The sequence below is a fragment of the Cololabis saira genome, chromosome 18 (assembly GCF_033807715.1).
Source record: "Cololabis saira isolate AMF1-May2022 chromosome 18, fColSai1.1, whole genome shotgun sequence".
Taxonomy (NCBI): domain Eukaryota; kingdom Metazoa; phylum Chordata; class Actinopteri; order Beloniformes; family Belonidae; genus Cololabis; species Cololabis saira.
Window position 1 is genome coordinate 1993072 of NC_084604.1, and position 20806 is coordinate 2013877.

Here is a 20806-nt window from a genome sequence, read left to right on the forward strand (position 1 = left end):
TCTTCTTTTATTTGTTGGTTCAACAACCTGTCACTCAGGGACAGAAACATCTTAACAGTGTGGGGACCTGGACCTGGTCCAGAGAGACCTGGGCTCCCTATGAGAACAACAGGACCAGGTCCAGGACCAGGGGACCTGGACCTGGACCTGGACCTGGTCCAGAGAGACCTGGGCTCCCTATGGGAACAACAGGACCAGGACCAGGGGACCTGGGCCTGGTCCTGGACCTGGACCTGGTCCAGAGAGACCTGGGCTCCCTATGGGAACAACAGGTTTTGAGGAAGACTCAGAGTATTCTGGGAACTTCTGGGCATGTTTTAGGAAAATAATGTTCACTGCTCCTTCAGGACATTGTTATGCCCAACCTGTGTGTAAGGGTAATCGCTTTTCAAGTATTTTACCCCCTCTGCTGTTCGGCTATTAAATTTAGATTTATCCTTATGAATTTGTTTGGAATGTGTATTTAGGTACTGTGTAGCTTCTAGGAATGATATCATCCAGTGTTTGTATAGACTGTTTTTTCATTAATTTATTTATATCAGCACTTTTTTAATGCAACAAATTGCAGATTTTTGCACACAGCTGCCAACTTTCTCTCTGTGTTTCTATTGAATGTGTTATGTGTTTGTTATGTGTGTGTTTGGGCGCGAGCTGCCAAATCAAATTGCCCTTCAAGGGATTAATAAAGTTGTTTTGAATCTTGAATCTTGAATTGCCAGTGAGTGTCGTCAACGGACAAAACCTCAGAAAAGTGCGTACGCCAGACATGATTTGTGCGTGAAAGACCGCAACTTTCCACGTTCAAATCACTTTTTGAACATCCGACCGTGAGAGTAGAAAGTGGGGTACACATGTTTTTTGTGCGCCGCACTCTTTGTACATGAGGCCCCTGGAATGTGACGTCCTGTTTATTGGTCACTTGAGACGCAGAAGCTCCGGCGGCTCCAGCAGCTGCTCGGCCCGGCCGTGTTTGGAGCTGCTGCGAGACTCCAGCGTTTCAGAACATGTATCATCCAGCCGCCTCCGTCTCTGGGAAGTCTGCTTTTTCTTTTGTTCCTGACAATGCCCCCTCTGTGTTGGAAGTGTCACTCTCGGCCTCTTCCTGTTCACGGCCTCACACGGTCCCTGTGAATTCAGCAGCTTTTGACGGCCCGACCTCAGTAAACAAACAGCCGGCTCATGTCTAGGGCGCTGAGGTGGAGCCGGGCCAGGATACGGCAGCAGCTGTCGCCTCTCTGCCTGCCGAGTGCTGAGTGTTGAGGCTTCGGCCCCTCGGCCCACCGCGGCCGCACCGCAGGGACGGGAACGAGGGGGGAGCGGCAGAGGGAGGGGCGCCTGCTGCCCGTCTACCTCAAGGTGAAAGGGGTTCACCATCCTGCGAAGGAGACGAGCCAGTAAAAAGTGTGAAAGGAGCCTTCCGCGGCCGGGCTTCCTCTCAACTCGCTGTGCTCACTTTCCAGCCTTCCCATCTGTGTGTGATTTAGGAAACGGGCTCAGGGGAGAGACAAGCCCACAAGGGGAGAAGAATCAGAGCAGGGAGGGAGGGGGAGAGAAAGGGAGGAAGTCCATTGCAAGTCAGTGAGACGGGACTGGGCTTGAGCCGGGACGAGGGGGCAGCGCTGCATCTGGACGTCTGGAGCAGAGGGAAAGTTGCAGCTGAAGGGTGAAGTAGAGCAAGAGGAGCTGCCTACAGGACGCCGACGGAGCCGGAGACGGGGGATCGCAGGGCAAACACAAATATGGCTGCTAAATCTCTGTCCTGCCTCAGCCTTCTGTGCATCCTCTCAGGAGTGACTGGTCCAGCGTCTGCCTCCAGGCCGGGAGAGCAGCAGCTCACTCTGTTCAAGGTAAGAGGACCTGGTTCTTCCCTTTTCCTCCCGCCCGCTGTGGCGTCCGTGCTTCCTTACCGGGCCTGGGCTCTTGACTTTGTCTCCCAGCTGTACGTGTGATGAGTAAAGTGCGGCTGCTTGTCACGGGTTGGACTGTAAAGGACGTGTGCGTGTGACTGTCTACCCTCACAATGACTGTGTGTGTTTGTGTTGGGCTGCTCCGAGGCTGGAGCTCAGATAAACTCTCAGTTACTGTCATGTCCCCACCGCCCCTCCCTACAGCGCTCTAATGGAAACCAGCTGCCCATCTTTGAGCAACAGTCCAGGCCTAGAAACAATAAGCAGCAAGAGCACTACTTTAAAAACTACTTTCACACAAGCCGGGCTCTTAAAAAAGAAACTTTAATGACCCCCGAAGGGAAATTGGTTCCACCTCCGCTGGCTCAGTCGTACATTTGGTTTGACTTCTGTACCATTACAGCAGGAACCCAAGACAGTTCATCCATCCATCCATTTTCTATACCCGTTTAATCCTTTGCAGGGTCGGGGGGGTCTGCCGGGGCCTACTGTATCCCAGCTCATGGAGAGGCGGGGATACAGGTCCCCAAGACACTTCAGTTTTATAAATATGCATCCATTCGTTTGCATTCCAAAGAAGTTGGTAGTGGAGTAACTTAAGGCTAGTAAAATGTTTATATTGTTATTTCAAAGAATTGATTTCAATGGGTGAATCTAATGTTGATCTGGTATAAAAGCAGCACGGCAGAGTTTTTGAGGATCTACACCTTGTCATCCAACTGTGTGAGAAAATTCTGAAAATATATCAAACTATAGAAAGATTGGATAGAACGTGCACATTTCTCCTATCATTAAAAGGTTTGAGGAATCTGAATGAATTTCAGTGAATCAAAGGAAATGATGCAAACTTAAGCTGGAGCCCAGTGATTTCTGGTCTCTCACACGGCACTGCGTCACTCAGCAACAGCTGATTGAGTGTTTGGATTATAATGGAGTGAACAAAGGAAAAAAGGGGTCTCCCGCACACTGTCAAGTCACTTGCAAAAGACTTTAATAAAGAAAAGAAACAACGTTTGGGTCCACAGGACCTTTCTCAAGCAGAGATTTTTTTTTTAGGTGTGCATCAGCCTCCAGATCTTTACTGGATTATAATGGAAACATTTTTCAAGCCCGACAACCCAGTTACATTCAGAAAATACAGAGACAGAAGCCTTGAGTTAATCTTCTCCAGAGGACGCGTCAGCATCCCTGGGCTCTGAGGCGTCTGCCATGGACTGCCGTGCGGTGGGAAGACATGGGAAAAACAAAGAGGAAGAAGCGGATGGGGGTTCCAGACCGGAGATGGGTACCAAGCAGTGGAAACCAGTACCACATTGGGTCGATACCGCAAGCCACAGAAAAAACTGTGCCATAATTGTAGCGTGCGGAGGAGGTAACGCCAACAACATTATAGGACTCCTGCAGATAAGCCACAGTACCAACCTAAGACTGTATAGCTGTTTTATCAAGGCTGCTTGGTCTTCATCGCAGCCTCCGAGCTCCAACTCAGAGGTGACGTCCACATCCTCTGGGCTGCAGATACGTTCCCCATCCTGTGTGGAGAACACTGACTTGTACATTGATTAAGTTTACTATTACTAGGGATGGGAATCGAGAATCGGTTCTTGTTGAGAACCGGTTCCCAGTGTTTCAATTCCTTGGACTCGTTTCCCTTTTTTGCAAACGATTCCCTTATCGAGTCCAGTGGGCGCGTATGACGTGACCACGCACGTTGCGTAGTTACGCAATGTGCGCATTCGCGCCCAGCAGGAAAACATGGGGACAAACGGCATAAAGGCTCGAAAGTTTGGTTACATTTTACCAAAAAGGATGTCAACAGGGCGACTTGCAATATTGCAATGTGGACATTTCAAAAAAGGGAGGAAACTGTTAGGGCTGGGCCGGTATTCTATTACAACTTTATTCTCGCAACATTATGACTTTATTCTCGTAATTTCCACGTTTTTTTGTCTTAGTTTGGCCCTAATACTCCGTTGGACTGTTAGGAAATAAGATCAATACAAGCCCTCATTACTGCTGCATGTGGATCTTCTCTATATCGGTTTACCTTCTTCCAAGCTTATAGCATAGTCGCAGGCCCAGAGTGGTCCAAATCAGTCCTCCAACCTGGTAAAGGGGCGAAAGAATTATCAAAGGCACGTTCAACCAAGCAGGATTTATTACTCTTTGGAAATCCTACAAACTTTGAACAAATAATTGACTTTGGGATCCATGCCTCAACGTAATCTACAAAGCTGAAGTAGCACGTATGAGCTTGGTATCAGCGTCGTCTTCAGCTGGTACGGCTTCCTTCTTTTCCCCTTCCTTCCTTATTTCCTCCCTTCTTTCCTTCCTTCCTTCTTTTCTCCATTCCTTCCTTCTTTTCTCCCTTCCTTCCTTCTTTTCTCCCTTCCTTCTTTCCTTCCTTCCTTCTTTTCTCCCTTCCTTCTTTCCTTCCTTCCTTATTTTCTCCCTTCCTTCCTCCTTTCCTCCCTTCCTTATTTCCTTCCTTCCTTCTTTTCTCCATTCCTTCCTTCTTTTCTCCCTTCCTTCCTCCTTTTCTCCCTTCCTTCTTTCCTTCCTTCCTTCTTTTCTTCCTTCCTTATTTTCTCCCTTCCTTCCTTCTTTCCTCCCTTCTTCCCTTCCTCCTTCCTTGACCCGAAGACAGCACAAGGGTTAATGCATCGGCCGAACTTCAGGGCTGCTGAATCAAGGCTAACGCTCCGTGAAGACCACTTCATATAACTTTACCCTTACGGCTTTCTTCTTCTTCTTGTCTTCATTTCAACTCTTGGCCTCCTGTAGCTCTGGATTGTTACTCCACAGTTTTTTTTAAGACTTTTAAGGACTTCTTTATCATTTATTTTCAGTATATTTTTGTTTTCTTGGTTTCTTGACCTGAAGCTCCCCGGAGAGGAAACTTGGCCCCAGTTTCCAGACTATCTCGCAAAGGCAGGATGACATTCTCATGACCCTGGATCTGCTCTTTCCTGGAGATATTCAGTGAAGTTAGCGCGACTAAGTCCAGTTTCTGAAACCCTTCTTCAACATAATTAGAAGCCAGCAGCGAACTCAACTCTTGAGGCAAGACGGAAATGAGATTCACCCATGAAGTTTAATATTTATTCCACATTAATTCCCCTTCGTGGGAGAACTCAACAAACTGACCAGATGTTCACATTTGAACTGCAGGAACTACTACACTCTACTACTACAACTACTACAGTCAAAAGTTATCATCATGTTTTACAGATGAATCAGGTGTAAAGGCTTCCAACTTTTACAGAAACTATAACCAGTACTGAAGTTGAGGGGGGATGAGGGGGATGAGGGGGGGTGGCATCCCCCCCTGAAATAAAAACGGTCCAAATCATCCCCCCCTGAAATAAAAACGGTCCAAATCATCCCCCCCTGAAATAAAAACGGTCCAAATCATCCCCCCCTGAAATAAAGACGGTCCAAATCATCCCCCCCTGAAATAAAAACGGTCCAAATCATCCCCCCCTGAAATAAAAACAGTCCAAATCACCCCCCCTGTAAAACTGCCATGTCATTTCATCAATGAATGTGGTTTTACTGCTATTTCAACATTTAGAGTCATCACCAGAAAAATAACACCAGAAAAATAACTTATTTGACCATTTTCACCTGTTTCAAGTCAATTTTCACTTGAAATAAGTAGGAAAATCTGCCAGTAGGACAAGATTTATCTTCTTATTACAAGCAAAAAAATCTTGTTCCACTGGCAGATTTTTCTACTTATTTTCTTTTTAAAGGTTTTTTTGGGCTCTAGTGGCCCTTTATTGGAGATGCAGACTGGAAAGGGGTACAGAGAGAGAACGGGGAAGACACGCAGCAAAGGTGCGCGGGCTGGATTCGAACCCACGACCGCTGCAGGAGGAGGACTGTAGCCTCAGTATATGGCCCGCTGCTTAACCCACTGCGCCACCGAGCTGCCCTTTTCTACTTATTTTAACTGAAAATCTACTTGAAACAGATGAAAACTGTTGTTTTTTCCAGTGATGAGTCTTGTTTTAAGTGTAATGAGATTTTTTTTACTAAAATGAGACATTTTAACTAGAAATCAGATAAATATTCTTGTTAAGATTTTTTTAAATATTTAATATTTAAAGCTTACAGAAGGCTGCATTTAGTTGCTGCTATGTCATTCCTGCAGTATTTCTGCAGGTGTTTTGGTCACTGCTATTATTTGTTATATATTATTGTGGCAGGGTGGAGAGGTGGATGGGACACGCGCACCTGTGTCCCATCAACCTGAGTGACGCGCTCTCCACCCTGCCTGCCTTATAAGGGAGCTGGACAGCAGCGGAATGTTGGAGGAGCTGCTGGCGTGAGGTGCTTCTGCACTGTGTGTGGTGAGGTGAAACTGAAATAAAGGGTCTGCACGAAACTCCGTGTCTCTCCGTCCTTCGGTCGGGCCCCCGTGGCACTCGCCCTGCCACATCTGGCAGGGCGGACGAGGGTGGACGAGAGAGGCATGGAGCGGGCCCTGGACGCGCTCGCCCAGGCCATGGCGGGCATGACGGCCGTGTTCCGCGACCAGGGCGAGCGGCAGCTGGCCGCGATGGAGGCGCTCGTGGCGGCGGGGACACCCAGCCCTGCGCCAGCAGCGCGGGAGGGGCTGGCGGTGCCGCAGCTAACAGGCCGGGAGGCAGAAGCTGCGGGCCGCCAAGCGACGGCTCCCGAGGCGGCGGGACCCGCGGAGCGACCCATCCCTGCACCCCGTCTGAGGTTCACCGCGGCAGCGATGGCGGCGCCGCAGCCGACCGGCCGGGAGGCAGAAGCTGCGGGCCGCCAGGCGACGGCTCCTGGGACGGAGGCGGAGACGGAGACGGAGGCGGAGTTGGCGGGGGAGGTGGCTGCGGAGGCGCAGCCGCCCGCGACGGCGGGTCCCGCGGAGACGGGGCCGGACCTGCGGCCAGAGCAGGGCGTCAAGGAGGAGGCGGTCCTGGAGGTGGACCGGCAGCCCGTGCAGGGCTGCGTCAGGGAGGAGGCGGTCCTACTACCTAAGTACTACTACTGTACTAATACAACAAGTACTACTACTGTACTAATACAACAAGTACTACTACTGTACTAATACAACAAGTACTACTACTGTACTAATACAACCAGTACTACTACTGTACTAATACAACCAGTACTACTACTGTACTAATAAAACAAGTACTACTACTGTTCTAATACAACAAGTACTACTACTGTACTAATACAACAAGTACTACTACTGTACTTGTCACGGCTCAGACAGGACAGAGAACCCACATGCACAACACCAGGCAGAATCAGAGTCCAAGAGGCTTTATTCGGGTCCAAGGCAGGCAGGGGTCAAAACCGGGCAGACAGGCAGATCAGGCAAACAAGTCCAAGGGGACAGGCAAAAATCAAAAACCGAGAGTCATACAGGGTTACAGGCAGGCAGGCAGGAACAGGACAGAAATCAGGAAGGCTGGAAAGCGGAGCAAAAGCACACGACAATCTGGCAACAGGTATGAGGGAATGGGCAGGTTTAAGAAGGGGAAACTGATGAGGGAAACCAGGTGTGGAGCTGGGCCAGGGAAGCACAGGTGAAGGGAATGAGGCTGATGAGGGTGGCAGGATCCAGATGACAGGAGAGTCAGTAACACAGCAAAAAAAAAACATGAACTGTGATCATGACAGAACCCCCCCCTCAAGGGACAGATTCCAGATGTCCCAAAACCCCCCCACCCAGGGTGGGCGGAGGGGGTCCGGAGGAGGGCCCCGGCCAACACATGGCCAAAGCTCCGGGGGCCGTCCTCGGTGCCGGGCAGACCAGCGAGGCAGGTCTTCCGGGGGTCGGTCTGGGGGCTTGGCAGGCGGTTCCGGGGGTCGGTCTGGGGGCTTGGCAGGCGGGTCCGGGGGTCGGTCTGGGGGCTTGGCAGGCTGGTCAGAGGGTCGGTCTGGGGGCTTGGCAGGCTGGTCAGAGGGTCGGTCTGGGACTGCGGCAGGCTGGTCAGGGGGTCGGTCTGGGACTGCGGCAGGCTGGTCAGGGGGTCGGTCTGGGACTGCGGCAGATCGATCCAGGATCGCCTCAGGAAGGGGAACAGAGACCACCTCCAGAACAGAGACCGGCGGGACCGCCTCAGGAACCGAGGGCTGCGGGACCGCCTCAGGAACAAGAGTCGGGGCAGACAGGAGGCGGGGAGCCGGAGTCGGGGCAGACAGGAGGCGGGGGGCTGGAGTCGGGGCAGACAGGAGGCGGGGGGCCGGAACCGGGGCAGACAGGATGCGGGGGGCCGGAACCGGGGCAGACAGGATGCGGGGGGCCGGAACCGGGGCAGACAGGATGCGGGGGGCCGGAACAGGGGCAGACAGGATGCGGGGGGCCGGAACAGGGGCAGACAGGATGCGGGGGGCCGGAACAGGGGCAGACAGGATGCGGGGGGCCGGAACAGGGGCAGACAGGATGCGGGGGGCCGGAACAGGGGCAGACAGGATGCGGGGGGCCGGAACAGGAGCAGACAGGATGCGGGGGGCCGGAACAGGAGCAGACAGGATGCGGGGGGCCGGAACAGGAGCAGACAGGATGCGGGGGGCCGGAACAGGAGCAGACAGGATGCGGGGGGCCGGAACAGGAGCAGACAGGATGCGGGGGGCCGGAACAGGAGCCGGAGCAGGAGCTGGAACAGGAGCCGGAGCAGGAGCAGGAGCCGGAGCAGGAGCTGGAGCCGGAACAAGCTGGGGCTGGCGCTGACGCCGTCGTCGTTGCCTGCCCTGAAGGCTCCTGGGCCCACCCAGAGCCAGGCGTGTTCCCCAAAAGGGGTCCCAATACTCCTCCTCCTTGGCCCAGCGCAGGTTATCAGCCGATTCTCGGGGAGCAGGAACAAGCTGGGGCTGGGGCCGACGCCGTCGTTGTCTCCCCTGAGCCTGCAGGCCTCTGGGCCCACCCAGAGCCAGGCGTGTTCCCCAGAAAGGGGGAAGAGACTGGGGTGTGTCCGGGGCCACCTCGGGAACAGCAACAGGCTGGAACTGGGGGCATGTCTCTGTCCCCTTCACCGTACGGTGGTAGAACGCCATTTGGTCCCCATAAAAAAAATCCCACAAATCCTCTTCCTTACGTGGTAGGTCCATGTTGGCTGGGTTCAGTCAGTGCCAGATTGTACTGTCACGGCTCAGACAGGACAGAGAACCCACATGCACAACACCAGGCAGAATCAGAGTCCAAGAGGCTTTATTCGGGTCCAAGGCAGGCAGGGGTCAAAACCGGGCAGACAGGCAGATCAGGCAAACAAGTCCAAGGGGACAGGCAAAAATCAAAAACCGAGAGTCATACAGGGTTACAGGCAGGCAGGCAGGAACAGGACAGAAATCAGGAAGGCTGGAAAGCGGAGCAAAAGCACACGACAATCTGGCAACAGGTATGAGGGAATGGGCAGGTTTAAGAAGGGGAAACTGATGAGGGAAACCAGGTGTGGAGCTGGGCCAGGGAAGCACAGGTGAAGGGAATGAGGCTGATGAGGGTGGCAGGATCCAGATGACAGGAGAGTCAGTAACACAGCAAAAAAAAAACATGAACTGTGATCATGACAGTACTAATACAACCAGTACTACTACTGTACTAATACAACAAGTACTACTACTGTACTAATACAACAAGTACTACTACTGTACTAATACAATAAGTACTACTACTGTACTAATACAACCAGTACTACTACTGTACTAATACAACCAGAACAAACAATCTACACCAACAACAAAACAGTAAAGTAAACACACATGCAAAACTAGAAGGAAGACAAACGTAAATATGACAGAAAAATCAAGTAAAAAACAAACAGAAGACGGATCTCAGAAAAACAACTAACAGAGAAAGTAAATAATCAAAAAACAATCTCTAGAAGAGTGAAAACTAAAGGAAACCAAAGACCAATCATTACATTTTTTGGTATATAAATATTATTATTACAACAACAATTATTCTTAATATTGTAATCGTTTCATATAGTATGTAGCATAATATATATATATATATATATATATATATATATATATATATATATATATATATATATATATATATATATATATATATATATATATATATATATATATATATATATATATGTATATATATAGTTTTGTATCACACTAACGTTTTGTATCTTTCGATTATATTGGATTTATACATTGTTTTAAATGTATTTATTGATACAGTTTTTTAATTCATTATTTAGGCTGTTCCATATTTTAACTCCTGCAACCGATATGCATCTTTCTTTAGTATTGATCCTAGTTTTGGTTCTATTATATGCATCTTTCTTTAGTATTGATCCTACAGTAGTTTTGGTTCTATTATATGCATCTTTCTTTAGTATTGATCCTAGTTTTGGTTCTATTATATAAGGCAGTGTCTCTAGCTGGAACAGACTCTGGTACAGGATTGAAGGAGATGCTTGTGCCTTATACATTAGGAGTGCACCTCTCATGATGCTCCAAATGTCTTCAGCTGGTCAAAGGTCTGGACTGCCGGCAGACCAGCACCCAATCAGAAACGATACAGATATTCTGTGATATTTTTTTTATATATATAAAAAATAAAATTATAAAAAAATAAAAGATCCCCATAACCTTTGATTGGGTGGGCAGGACGCACGTTTGGGTGGACATAGCCCACCCCTGCCCCAGAACCGGCCTCCAGTTCCAGTAACAGAAGTCCGACATGAGGATTATGAAAGTATAGTGTGAGCAGACGGAGCATCAGAGTATCGGGTCGTACAGTGTGAGACCATAAATCGTGGGCTGTGAACTTTTGAACTCAGCGATCTAATCGTGCAGTGTGAGATGGGGCTGAATCAAACTATTTAAAATATCGCACAGTGTATGCCCAGCTTAAGGTACGCGAAGATCAGCGGTGTCCAATACTGATTTAGTGACAGGTTATTCCTCTGTAATATGCCCTTTTATACCCACTCATGTCATTGTGCCTGTTGACAATGAACATGACTGGTGGTAGATGCTCCTCCGTCTGTTTCTTTTTAAATGTGGGTTATGAGATTTGCATTCCACTCTGGTTTTACTTACAGACCAGGATCAAACCAGCTCCGGATCTCAGAGATGCAACCTCAAGGTTCCTCCTAAAACCTACAGCCGACACGCAGAAATCTCACTCGTCAGTAGCCAAAATGCCAAAGCAGAATTTGACAGAAACGCTGGAGAAAGCAGCTTCAGTTAAAGAACAGAGGGGCTAAATATCCAGCTGAATGTGGGCTTTGTTCCCATCTGTCATGGGAAGATCACTGAAATAGTTCACATTACAGAGCGTCCTCACAGCTGGAGGAGACTCTGCACGTCTTCCTTTCAATTTCTGAGCATCGTCATGATGTCAAAATTTGATTCAAACCCTCCCCATAACACGGTAATTGTTGTCTTTCTGGGCTATGGGGAAGGTTTACTTGCCATCACTGAAGGGGAAAGGAATTCAAAAAGGCACTTAAATAACCCAAAGGACAATATGAAGGTGTCTGTCCAGCCGCCGAAGCTTAGTGGAAGCTTAGCCGAGGCAGCTGGACAGTGACCCTAAACATGGAAGTACGTCCACCACAGAAAGACTTTGGAAAAAGAAAGTCCACCTTCTGGAGCTGTCCAGTCAGATCCCAGACCTGAAGCCTACAGAGATGATGTGGAAAGACCACAAGAGATCCGTTCACACCGGACATCCTCCAGATGTGTCTGAGCTGAAGAAGTTATGAAAAGATGAAAATGGATCGAAGTTCCTGTTTATGTCTGAGCTCCTCTGAAAGAGCTGGTTTGAAGGAAGTCCAATCAGATATTACCTCCAAGGGTTCCCTTTACCTCCAGCAATGTCTAAAGGACCTGTTAAGACGATATAAATAATGATAACTTGTGAGCCATCAGCTGAACCACATTGTGTTGGTCTATTATTGGGATTCAGTAGAGGAGTCGATCACAGTTTAGGCCAAATCAATAAAAAAAAGAGAAAAGTTGGGCTAATCGTACTCCTTTATCTTTACGTCAATATCCTGTCTTTGTAGCTTTGGAATGACTGACATTCATGATTGATTTGGTCAGCTGTGTTATTGTGCTGAACACTTCTGTAGTCACGTTACTTACTCCTTATAAATGAACGTAAACAAAGTCTTATTACTAATGTCCACTGCTCTCACATCTCTCTTATAAACAGCATTGTGACATTCGTTTCTTAAAAAAACTTCAATGTTTGTTTATCCACAATTGGAAAAATGGAACAAATGAAGGAAACTCACAGCGCTCTTATTGTTCCCAGTGAGACATATCCTGCGGACCAAAAGCAGGGCATGAAACCTGAAAGAAGGGGAACGGACCTAAAGTACAGTAAAGTCCCTTTAACTTGCTTAGATTTTTAGTCACATGGCGAATGTTAGAAAACCTTCTACTACGACTGAAAAAAACTTTTTATACTGTTTGAAGGAAAAAAAGGGCCTGGTGTCGAGTGCAACTCATAGATGAGGGAGTGTCATGGTTTGGGGCTGCTTTGTTAACCGGACACATGTGGTCACTGAGGGAACGGTGAATGAATATAAACAGAATTAAAGCTGCAAGCAGCGATGAACGGTCCTCCACCCTTGTACACGTTCAGGCTGCAGTGGAAATTTGTATGACTCGATGTAGATTCTTCAGACCTGGACATTTAGCGGATGACACCAGCCACAACTCTTTATATCAAACCATTCAAAAGTTATGGCAGAAAGTAGGAACTATCAGATATCGACCAATCAGAAGAAGGGGCGGGGCTAATGTGCACCAATTATGTTCAATGACTCAAAACCGAGTCTGATGACACCACCCACGACTCTTTATGTCAAACCATTCACAGAACAGTGTGAGATTGTCAATTGACTCTTTCAAGAGCAGACTTAAGACCCACCTTTTCAGTAAATCATATGCCAGCTATGATTTATGACCTGCCATTGATTTTTATGACTTTTTTACATTTTAGTGATGATACTGCTGCTTTGTGTTGATTTTCTTGCCTTGAATGTTGTAGCACTTTGAGATTCATTGAATGTAAAGTGCATTATAAATTAAATTCATTATTATTAGGGCCCGAGCACTGACTGTGCAAAGGCCCTATTGTATCTGTAGGAATTTTATCCTTGTTTTTCTTCCGACGAAATGAGGGCCTTTTTTCCCCCTAAACGTGCCCCAAAAGTCACCAAATTTTGCATGCAAGCCAGGCCTGGCGAAAAATTTGATATTTAATGGTTTGCAATAATGGGCGTGGCCTAATGGCTCAACAGCGCCCCCTAGAAAACTTTGTGCCTCAAGCCCCACAATAAGGTTTGACGTACATGCACCAAAATCAGTACACACCTGTATCATGTCGCAACTTAAAGAAAAGTCTCTTGGTGCCATGGCCGAAGCCGAACAGGAAGTCGGCCATTTTGAATTAATCTTGTAATTTTGGCGCAATTTATGCCATTTCTTCATCCGCTTCTTCGCCCGAACCGTAATGTGCACCCAGGTGTGTTATACATCAAAATGTGCGTCTCAAAATGGACCAATCAGATGAAGGCGGGGCGCGCTTTTTGGTGTCTATCGTCGCCACGGTAACACTTTTGACTGAGAAAAGTAATGCCCATCGTTGCAGGATGGGGACGCACATTTTGATGTATAACACACCTGGGTGCACGTTACGGTTCGGGCCGTATTAACTGCCGAAGGAATGGCATACATTGCACCAAAATTACACGATTAATTCAAAATGGCCAACTTCCTGTTCGGTTTCGGCCATGGCACCAAGACACTTTTCTTTAAGTTGCGACATGATACAGGTGTGTACCGATTTTGGTGCATGTACGTCAAACCGTATTGTGGGGCTTGAGGCACAAAGTTTTCTAGGGGGCGCTGTCGAGCCATTAGGCCACGCCCATTAATGCAAACCATTAAATATCAAATTTTTCACCAGGCTTGGCTTGCGTGCAAAATTTGGTGACTTTTGGGGCACGTTTAGGGGGAAAAAAGGCCCTCCTTTCGTCAGAAGAAAGAATAAAGAAAGAACAATTCCTACAGATACAATGGGTCCTTCGCACTATCAGTGCTCGGGCCCTAATTAGTTTAGCTCTCCCTACATTTCCTTGAGGGTTTTCTCCGGGTGCTCCGGTTTCCTTCCCCTTATCCAAAAACCATATTCGCCCTCATTTAGTCGGAAAAATAAAAATAACGAGAAAAACAAGAAAAAAAAATGACTACAGATACAATAGGGCCTTCGCACTGTCAGTGCTCGGGCCCTAATAACAATTCATTAGAAACTGGCTGATTTAAAAGGACAACTTCCCAAAACACACAAACAAGTTAGATCCCAGCAGGTTGAGAAAGAAGTGGTTTGAAATGGTGGTGGGGGGTTTATGACTGTTGGACAACACCTGAAGAAGGCTTTCCAATCAGGCCATCAGTGAAATTTTAAACAGGTTTTGTGGGATTGAAACAAAATTTGAAAAGTCTATGGATGCGGGGAGATGGTGAACATCTCCAGCTCTGACTGGAGCTGGGAGCCTGAGAACACTTTGGTACGGGGGAGGGGCCCACAGTAGCAACCGCTGCTCACTGAGAAGAGAAAAAGGCAGAAGGGTCTGAAAACGTCAATCAGTTGGAAACTTGCTGACTGTTTTTGTGTAGCTAAGCTGTTATTCATCTTCTTTGTGTGTATTTCTTTTGGCAGACTAGAAGTAGAAAGATGTATTGCTCCTCCCAAATGCTGGTTCATGATACAGCTTTTGTTGCAAGGCAAAATATTGTTTCTTTTTAATATGGCAAGATCTCAGGGCGTGACAGTTTGCCACACTTCAGGTGTTAACTGCTGTGTAGCATCTCCACTTCTGTCAGCAACCCTGATCAAATATGGGTTCATGATTTTTGGAACGATAGTTTGGCCTTAAGTGAAACATACATTTGCACCACAAATAAATGAAAATGATTTCAAGGGTCTTAAAAATTCCTTTTATATCTGAACTTCACAATTTTTTTGTTGTTTTTCACAAAGTCATCCAAACCTAAACTCAAAAGTTTATCTGCCAATTTACAAAGATAAACTCCTGCCCAACGCTCACCCGCCTGACCTGTACTCTTGTCTGTAACCTCATTGCAGCTGTTTGACTCATTACCAGGGGTGCATGTCGTCGGGGCTCCAGGGCCGGTGTCCTGCATGTTCAAGATGTTTCCCTGATTTTACACACCTGATTGTAATTAATGGTCATTATCAGCTTTGTCATCACGGTCTGCACAAGTCTGTTATTGACACAGCTATGTTTGTCAGGGTGTGTTGAAGCATCTCAAACATGCAGCACCAACTTGAGCACCAACTATGTGCACCCCTGCTCATTACAGACAAACCACAAATCTGTTCGGAACCATTTCAAACTCAAATGGTTTTACAAATGGTCAATGGCAGCTTTTCCCATAAAGTTACAGCTTTTTGACTTATAGCTGCCTGGACTACCATGCAGTAGTGGAGTTGAGGGGGGATGAGGGGGTATGGCACCCCCCCTGAAATAAAAAACGGTCCAAATCATCCCCCCTGTAAAACTGTTACTGTTAAAAATCTGCCAATGGGACAAGATTTATCTTCTCATTACAAGCAAAAAAATCTTGTTCCACTGGCAGATTTTTCTACTTATTTCAAGTGAAAATCTACTTGAAACAGGTGAAAATTGTTGTTTTTTCCAGTGATGAGTCTTGTTTTAAGTGGAATGAGATTATTTTTTTACTAAAATGAGACGTTTTAACTAGAAATAAGACAAATATTCTTGTTAGATTTTGAGTTTTTGCAGTGATCCATGTTACTTATCCTGTGAAGGACAGAGTCATATTGATAAGTTCAGAAAAGTGTTTTTTATTGTTGTGTTTTGATGTATTTGATGTAAGCCCAGTGGATATTTCAAGCTTACAGAAGGCTGCATTTAACTGCTGCTATGTCATTCCTGCAGTATTTCTGCAGGTGTTTTGGTCACTGCTATTATTTGTAATATATTATATTATTTGTAATCAGCACAAATGATCTGTCCCCATATGATCAAATCCACCATCCCCCCTGATGTTTTTTTACAACTAGAGTACTGCTACCATTTGAGTATCAGACTATGCTTGCCTGCATTCTCAGGACATTTTTACATGAAGCTTGGCACACTGAGTGTTTGTTTGGAGATGACAGATGGCTCTGCTGTCACAGTTGGGGTCAGGGAAACCCACTGGAAACATGTCTTCTGGAAGGATCAGAGCTGATGTTCGCAGAACATTTCACATCAGCTGGACACAAGCACGTCTTTGTCTCACAGCTGTCTGTGAATAAATCAAAGCGTGACTCACAAGAGGGCATAGACGACTGGATTTCTGTGGAATGTTCCATCTGCCGGGCGTTTGTGAGAAGGTCAAACCATGGACTTCCAGAGACTGCTACTAACAAGTTGCTATTGTTTCCCAGACCGTGCGCTGCTGCTTTAAAGGTTCAGACATATTTACAGGATGTGTCTGTGTGTTTGTGAGAAGGACAGTACCCTGAGTTCTTGCATCACATCATCCTGAAAAAGCCGATTGTGCAGACGTTAGACAGGATGTAGGGCTGAAATGAGGCGGGATGCTGCAGTAACAGTTCACAGCAGTTTAACCAGGATTCACACTGTTAAAGTGAATATTAATACTGTAGTCCAGCCATTCATTTTCAAACCAATGATGTTTGGTCTCATTGTTCTATTGTTTTTTAACTTATTTTCTTGTAAAAAGTTGAGCTTTTTACCAAAAAAATATTTGACCGTATGCAAATATAGCTAAAGACAAACAAATAACTTTAAACAAATTCAAAAGTGTTGGACTACCGTCCATATGATTATGAATTCATGACATATGTGAGTGGGTGAACATTTCTCTTGGACCAGTAAACCTAAAGACCTAAACTTTCATGATCCCTGCCTCATGGTGAGTTTACGACACCTCCAGCGTGGTCTGGAGAACGGAAAGACCCCATGGACACCAGGATTTGCATATGTGACCCTCTTGGTGATAAGGCACCACACTTTGATTGGACAAGGACCCCAAGCTGCAGGAAGGGGTATCAACTTCCTGTATGCAGCTATAAAAGAGGAGACCCCCCTCTCTCCGCTCTCTTCTCTCTTTTCTGCTTCTTCCTTCTCACCCACAGGTCTCTGTAACACCAGGGAGCCAGCCAAGGGCCGGCTTTCTCCTTCGTGAACGAAGGAGCGTCCGTTTTGCAGCGCTGCACGAGCGACCCACGCAGTTCCGAGCCCAGGAAGCCGAACTAGGGACCCTGCATTGCCTCGACGTGAACGCGACGCCGATCCGAAGTTGAAGGAAGCCAAGTGCTGTGCCCAGCTGCTACCCCCTCATCTGCAGCAAGGACACAGGAGGGAGTGATAGCCGCTTTATCAGGATCCCCTGCTGAGCGTAAACACCCAGCTGTTCCCCGAGGAACGCTGACCGACCACCCTTTTTTTCTTCAACTGCAAAGATTCACGTGAGAGGCTGTTTTTGGTGTCTGGGCAGAGAAAAACTTAGTAATACACTTTAAAAGTTGGTTTACGCTGTGAGCTGGACTGCTGATCCCGTCATAGTTGTGTTTCTTAACTTAAGTGTTTTTGTTTATCTTCTTATTGGTCTACTGCTGCATCCACATTGCTGGATCGTTATGACATGCTTCTCGACAACCGAAAACAAGGCCCTTCTAAATTTCCCAGTTGAATGACCAGAGCGCAAGTGTGAAGTTTAGTTTCACAGTGGGGCATTTCTGTGTGGGAAAGATCAGAAGGTCTTGGGTTTCTGGTAATGAGAAATTATTTAAGAGTGTCTATTATTTTACTTTTCTTCTGCATCTCTCTCTTTCTTCCTCTCGTACTAACCCCCCCCCCACACGCACACACACACAAGCACACACACACCCAGACGCTCCCCTCGGTCATAAATTCCCGAGCCGTTCTGAGATCCGACACACGCACACACGCGCACACACACACACACACACACACACACACACACACACACACACACACACACACACACACACACACACACACACACACACACACACACACACACCCGCACAGATGACTGGAACTTTTGCATTGTATAATTTCTGTCCCTGTTTACGTAGTGTGCCATCAGGATTTTATTTGGGGTGTTGCGTCTATCATCTTTTGACACCTGTATGTAAATAAATCCTGATTGATTTTTAATGAGTGGTTGGTTGTTATTTCATACAAGATTTGGTCACAAATTGATTTGTTTAAGCAGAGCCTAGTGTTCGGACATCACGCCTTCACTGTTATTCTGTAAGATTTGCTGTTCTGCAGGATAATTCAAATCATAATGAGACTGATTTTCTGCTGTTAGTTATCGAATCCCACCGGAAGTGAGGCCCCGGCGGTGGTGCCCCTACGAGAATTATCATTTTTGATAATACAATTTGATAAATAGTCAACTTTATTAATTATTAATAATTCTTTAATAGAATTATCATTAGCCTTGATAACTGGACAGCCAAGCTACCTATGAGTTGCACAACATAAATGGTGCCCCGTGTGAGGCTCTCTCGAAACGATATTTGTGACCAGTTTGTATGAAATAACAGAACATTAATTTTGATCGGGAAAGAAAATATTTTTATTTTTCTTCCCCCCTCATTATCTGATTCCTACGGTTATTTTAAAACATCCCTGTTCTAATGGCAACCTCGCCTCACTAAAGGGTGATTGCTTTGTTAAGTTCTTTAATTTTATTAATTTGAACTTTTATTTTTCATCACACGATTATTAATCTTGTGATTGATTTCCTCTGCAACCTTACTTCACTGAAGGTAATGGTTGGGTTTGCTTTAAGTTCTGTTAATTTTATTAACCTGAACTTTTTCTATCACTCAATTTTTGTGAATCTGTTTGAGTAATTTCCTCTTGCAACCAGGTTCCATGGAAACTAATGGTTGGCTCGCTGTAAGTTCCTGATTTTTATTAATCTGAACTTTTATTGAGGGATCACTATTTTATTAATCTCTGATTAATTCCCTTTTGCAACCATACTTAACTGAAGGTAATGGTTGACTTAATTTCTTCAATTCTATTAATTGAACTGTTGCTGATTACCCCATGTGAGTTATTAATCTTCTCAGATTAATCTCTACTGTGTTTTAAGTTGAATCTTTAATTTAAAGTTATTTAAAGATTCCTCCCTTTTAATTCACTTTATTAATTCCTTTCAGTTGGTTCTTGCTTCTAAGGTTATAACCAATACCCCAGTCTCTCAGGGTTTGTTATCGGTTTAATGTCTTCTAATCTGGGTGATAACGTGAGCTGACTTCGTTAATAAGTGTAATCTCTTGCCAGAATCCCAAGCGAAGCGCTGGGGCCTGGATCGTGAGCTGAGGTGTGGTTATTAATGGCAGAGAGCTCATCGCAGTGGACGGAGAACCAGCAGAGGTGGACATGCAGGCTGATAGAGATCGACCGACAGGCAAGTCTGTTCTTAGGCTGGACCCAAAAGTGGTGAGCCCGGTCATCTCATCCCCTGAGCCCCCTGGTCAGACACCACCGTGAGTAAGCCAAAAATTAATTACCCGAAAGGAGCTGCGGCCCTTCCCAGTTTTCACTGTTACTGACGCTGAAGAAGCAGCTCAGCGTTTTCTTAAAGTAAACCAGAGAAGAACAACCAAGGCGCAGACGCCGTACCTCAGAGCACAGGGGGGTCCCACGTTTGACCTTTTTTAGCAAAAGAACACTGAACAGCTGCATTACCTTGTATGCAGCGGCCCCCTCACAATTTTTCTGACCCAGAAGTGGAAGTCCGCTCCACACCTGAAAGGGGGGTAGGATACTTTGGGGCGTTAAAGAAAATTCACGCCTACACACAATTTCCAGGCTTCCACAGCCGACATAAGTTAATTTGTGTGTTTTTGTCGCCTAGCAATTAATCAAAGAGTGGTTAAATTGTTGGCTTTTGATTTTAGGTACAGTGTACATACTGAAACCTAACTAACCCCTCCTTTTATCTTTCATCTACCGCACTTTAAGAGTGATATCACTGTGTTAGGTAAATGAATGATGTTATTGCTTTGAATATGTTTTTCTTTTCATATTTTTGTGCATTGCTCGCCTAGTGGACTAACCAGGCTAGCCTCACGCCCCCAACCAGAGTTTATGACCACATGGACTGGTGCACCGTTGTTAGATTCGACAACCAGACCCTGCATTCCGGTTTTCGATTCGAAGGGGGGAATGTTGTGCGTCGCCCATGTGAAATCTGGACTTATAAATGTATGAATATTTTGTGATTTTGAGGACCTGTAAAACCAGACTTTGCCCCTTCTTCCTGAAGTCCTGCGACCCCCTGCTGCTAACTCCTGGTTATCTCGGCCTGGGTCGAGATAGCCCGTTTACGACCCCCACGGCATGGCCGGAGATCAAAACAAGGACCCAGCAGGGTTTCTGCCAGGGAAAACAGACTTCCCTGGGGGTTTTATGACACCTAAGCAGGAGCCGGATGCAGCGGAGCGCAAAACCAGACCTCAAAATGGTACTGCTTCTTTGAACCCCCCTTTTCCGCTTTAATGTGCCTCATAAAATGGCGCCGTTGCCTGAACTACCACCCCCAGCATGCCTTGCGGGGGGGGGGGTGGCGCCTGACAAGCGGCGCGCATCCAATCACAAACGAGGCACCGCTGACGTCATCGCAGGGCGCAGAGATACAAAACTCCGTGCTGCACCGAGACTTTCTCTCTTCTCTTCCGATCACCCTCTCATCCGAGCTGGATCGTTTGGCTCTGGGCCAAGATCCCATCTCCCTTTCTCCCCCCGGCTGGGGGGAGGTTAAGGCCCCATCGGGCCGCTCCGGTGGACCTGCAGCCCGTTGAAGCCGCGGTGCACGGAGCCGCCCCCATCAGC

The 20806-nt window shown here is 46.7% G+C and overlaps 1 protein-coding gene and 1 long non-coding RNA gene across 2 annotated transcripts in view; one reads left to right on the plus strand and one right to left on the minus strand.

The window, feature by feature from the left end:
- Positions 1-1567: 1567 nt before the first annotated feature.
- The window catches only part of LOC133418667 (laminin subunit alpha-4-like), a 114115-nt gene continuing 94876 nt past the window's right edge, over positions 1568-20806 (plus strand). The window contains exon 1 of the mRNA XM_061707485.1: positions 1568-1847. Within this exon, the coding sequence (XP_061563469.1) occupies positions 1740-1847 (108 nt within the window). The 5' untranslated portion in view covers positions 1568-1739. The remainder of the gene's footprint in view (positions 1848-20806) is intronic.
- The window catches only part of LOC133418668 (uncharacterized), a 33332-nt gene continuing 15497 nt past the window's right edge, over positions 2972-20806 (minus strand). Inside the window, exons 2-3 of the long non-coding RNA XR_009770476.1 lie at positions 3955-4013; positions 2972-3439 (exon numbers count right to left, since the gene is read on the minus strand). This is a non-coding gene — a long non-coding RNA (uncharacterized LOC133418668). The remainder of the gene's footprint in view (positions 3440-3954; positions 4014-20806) is intronic.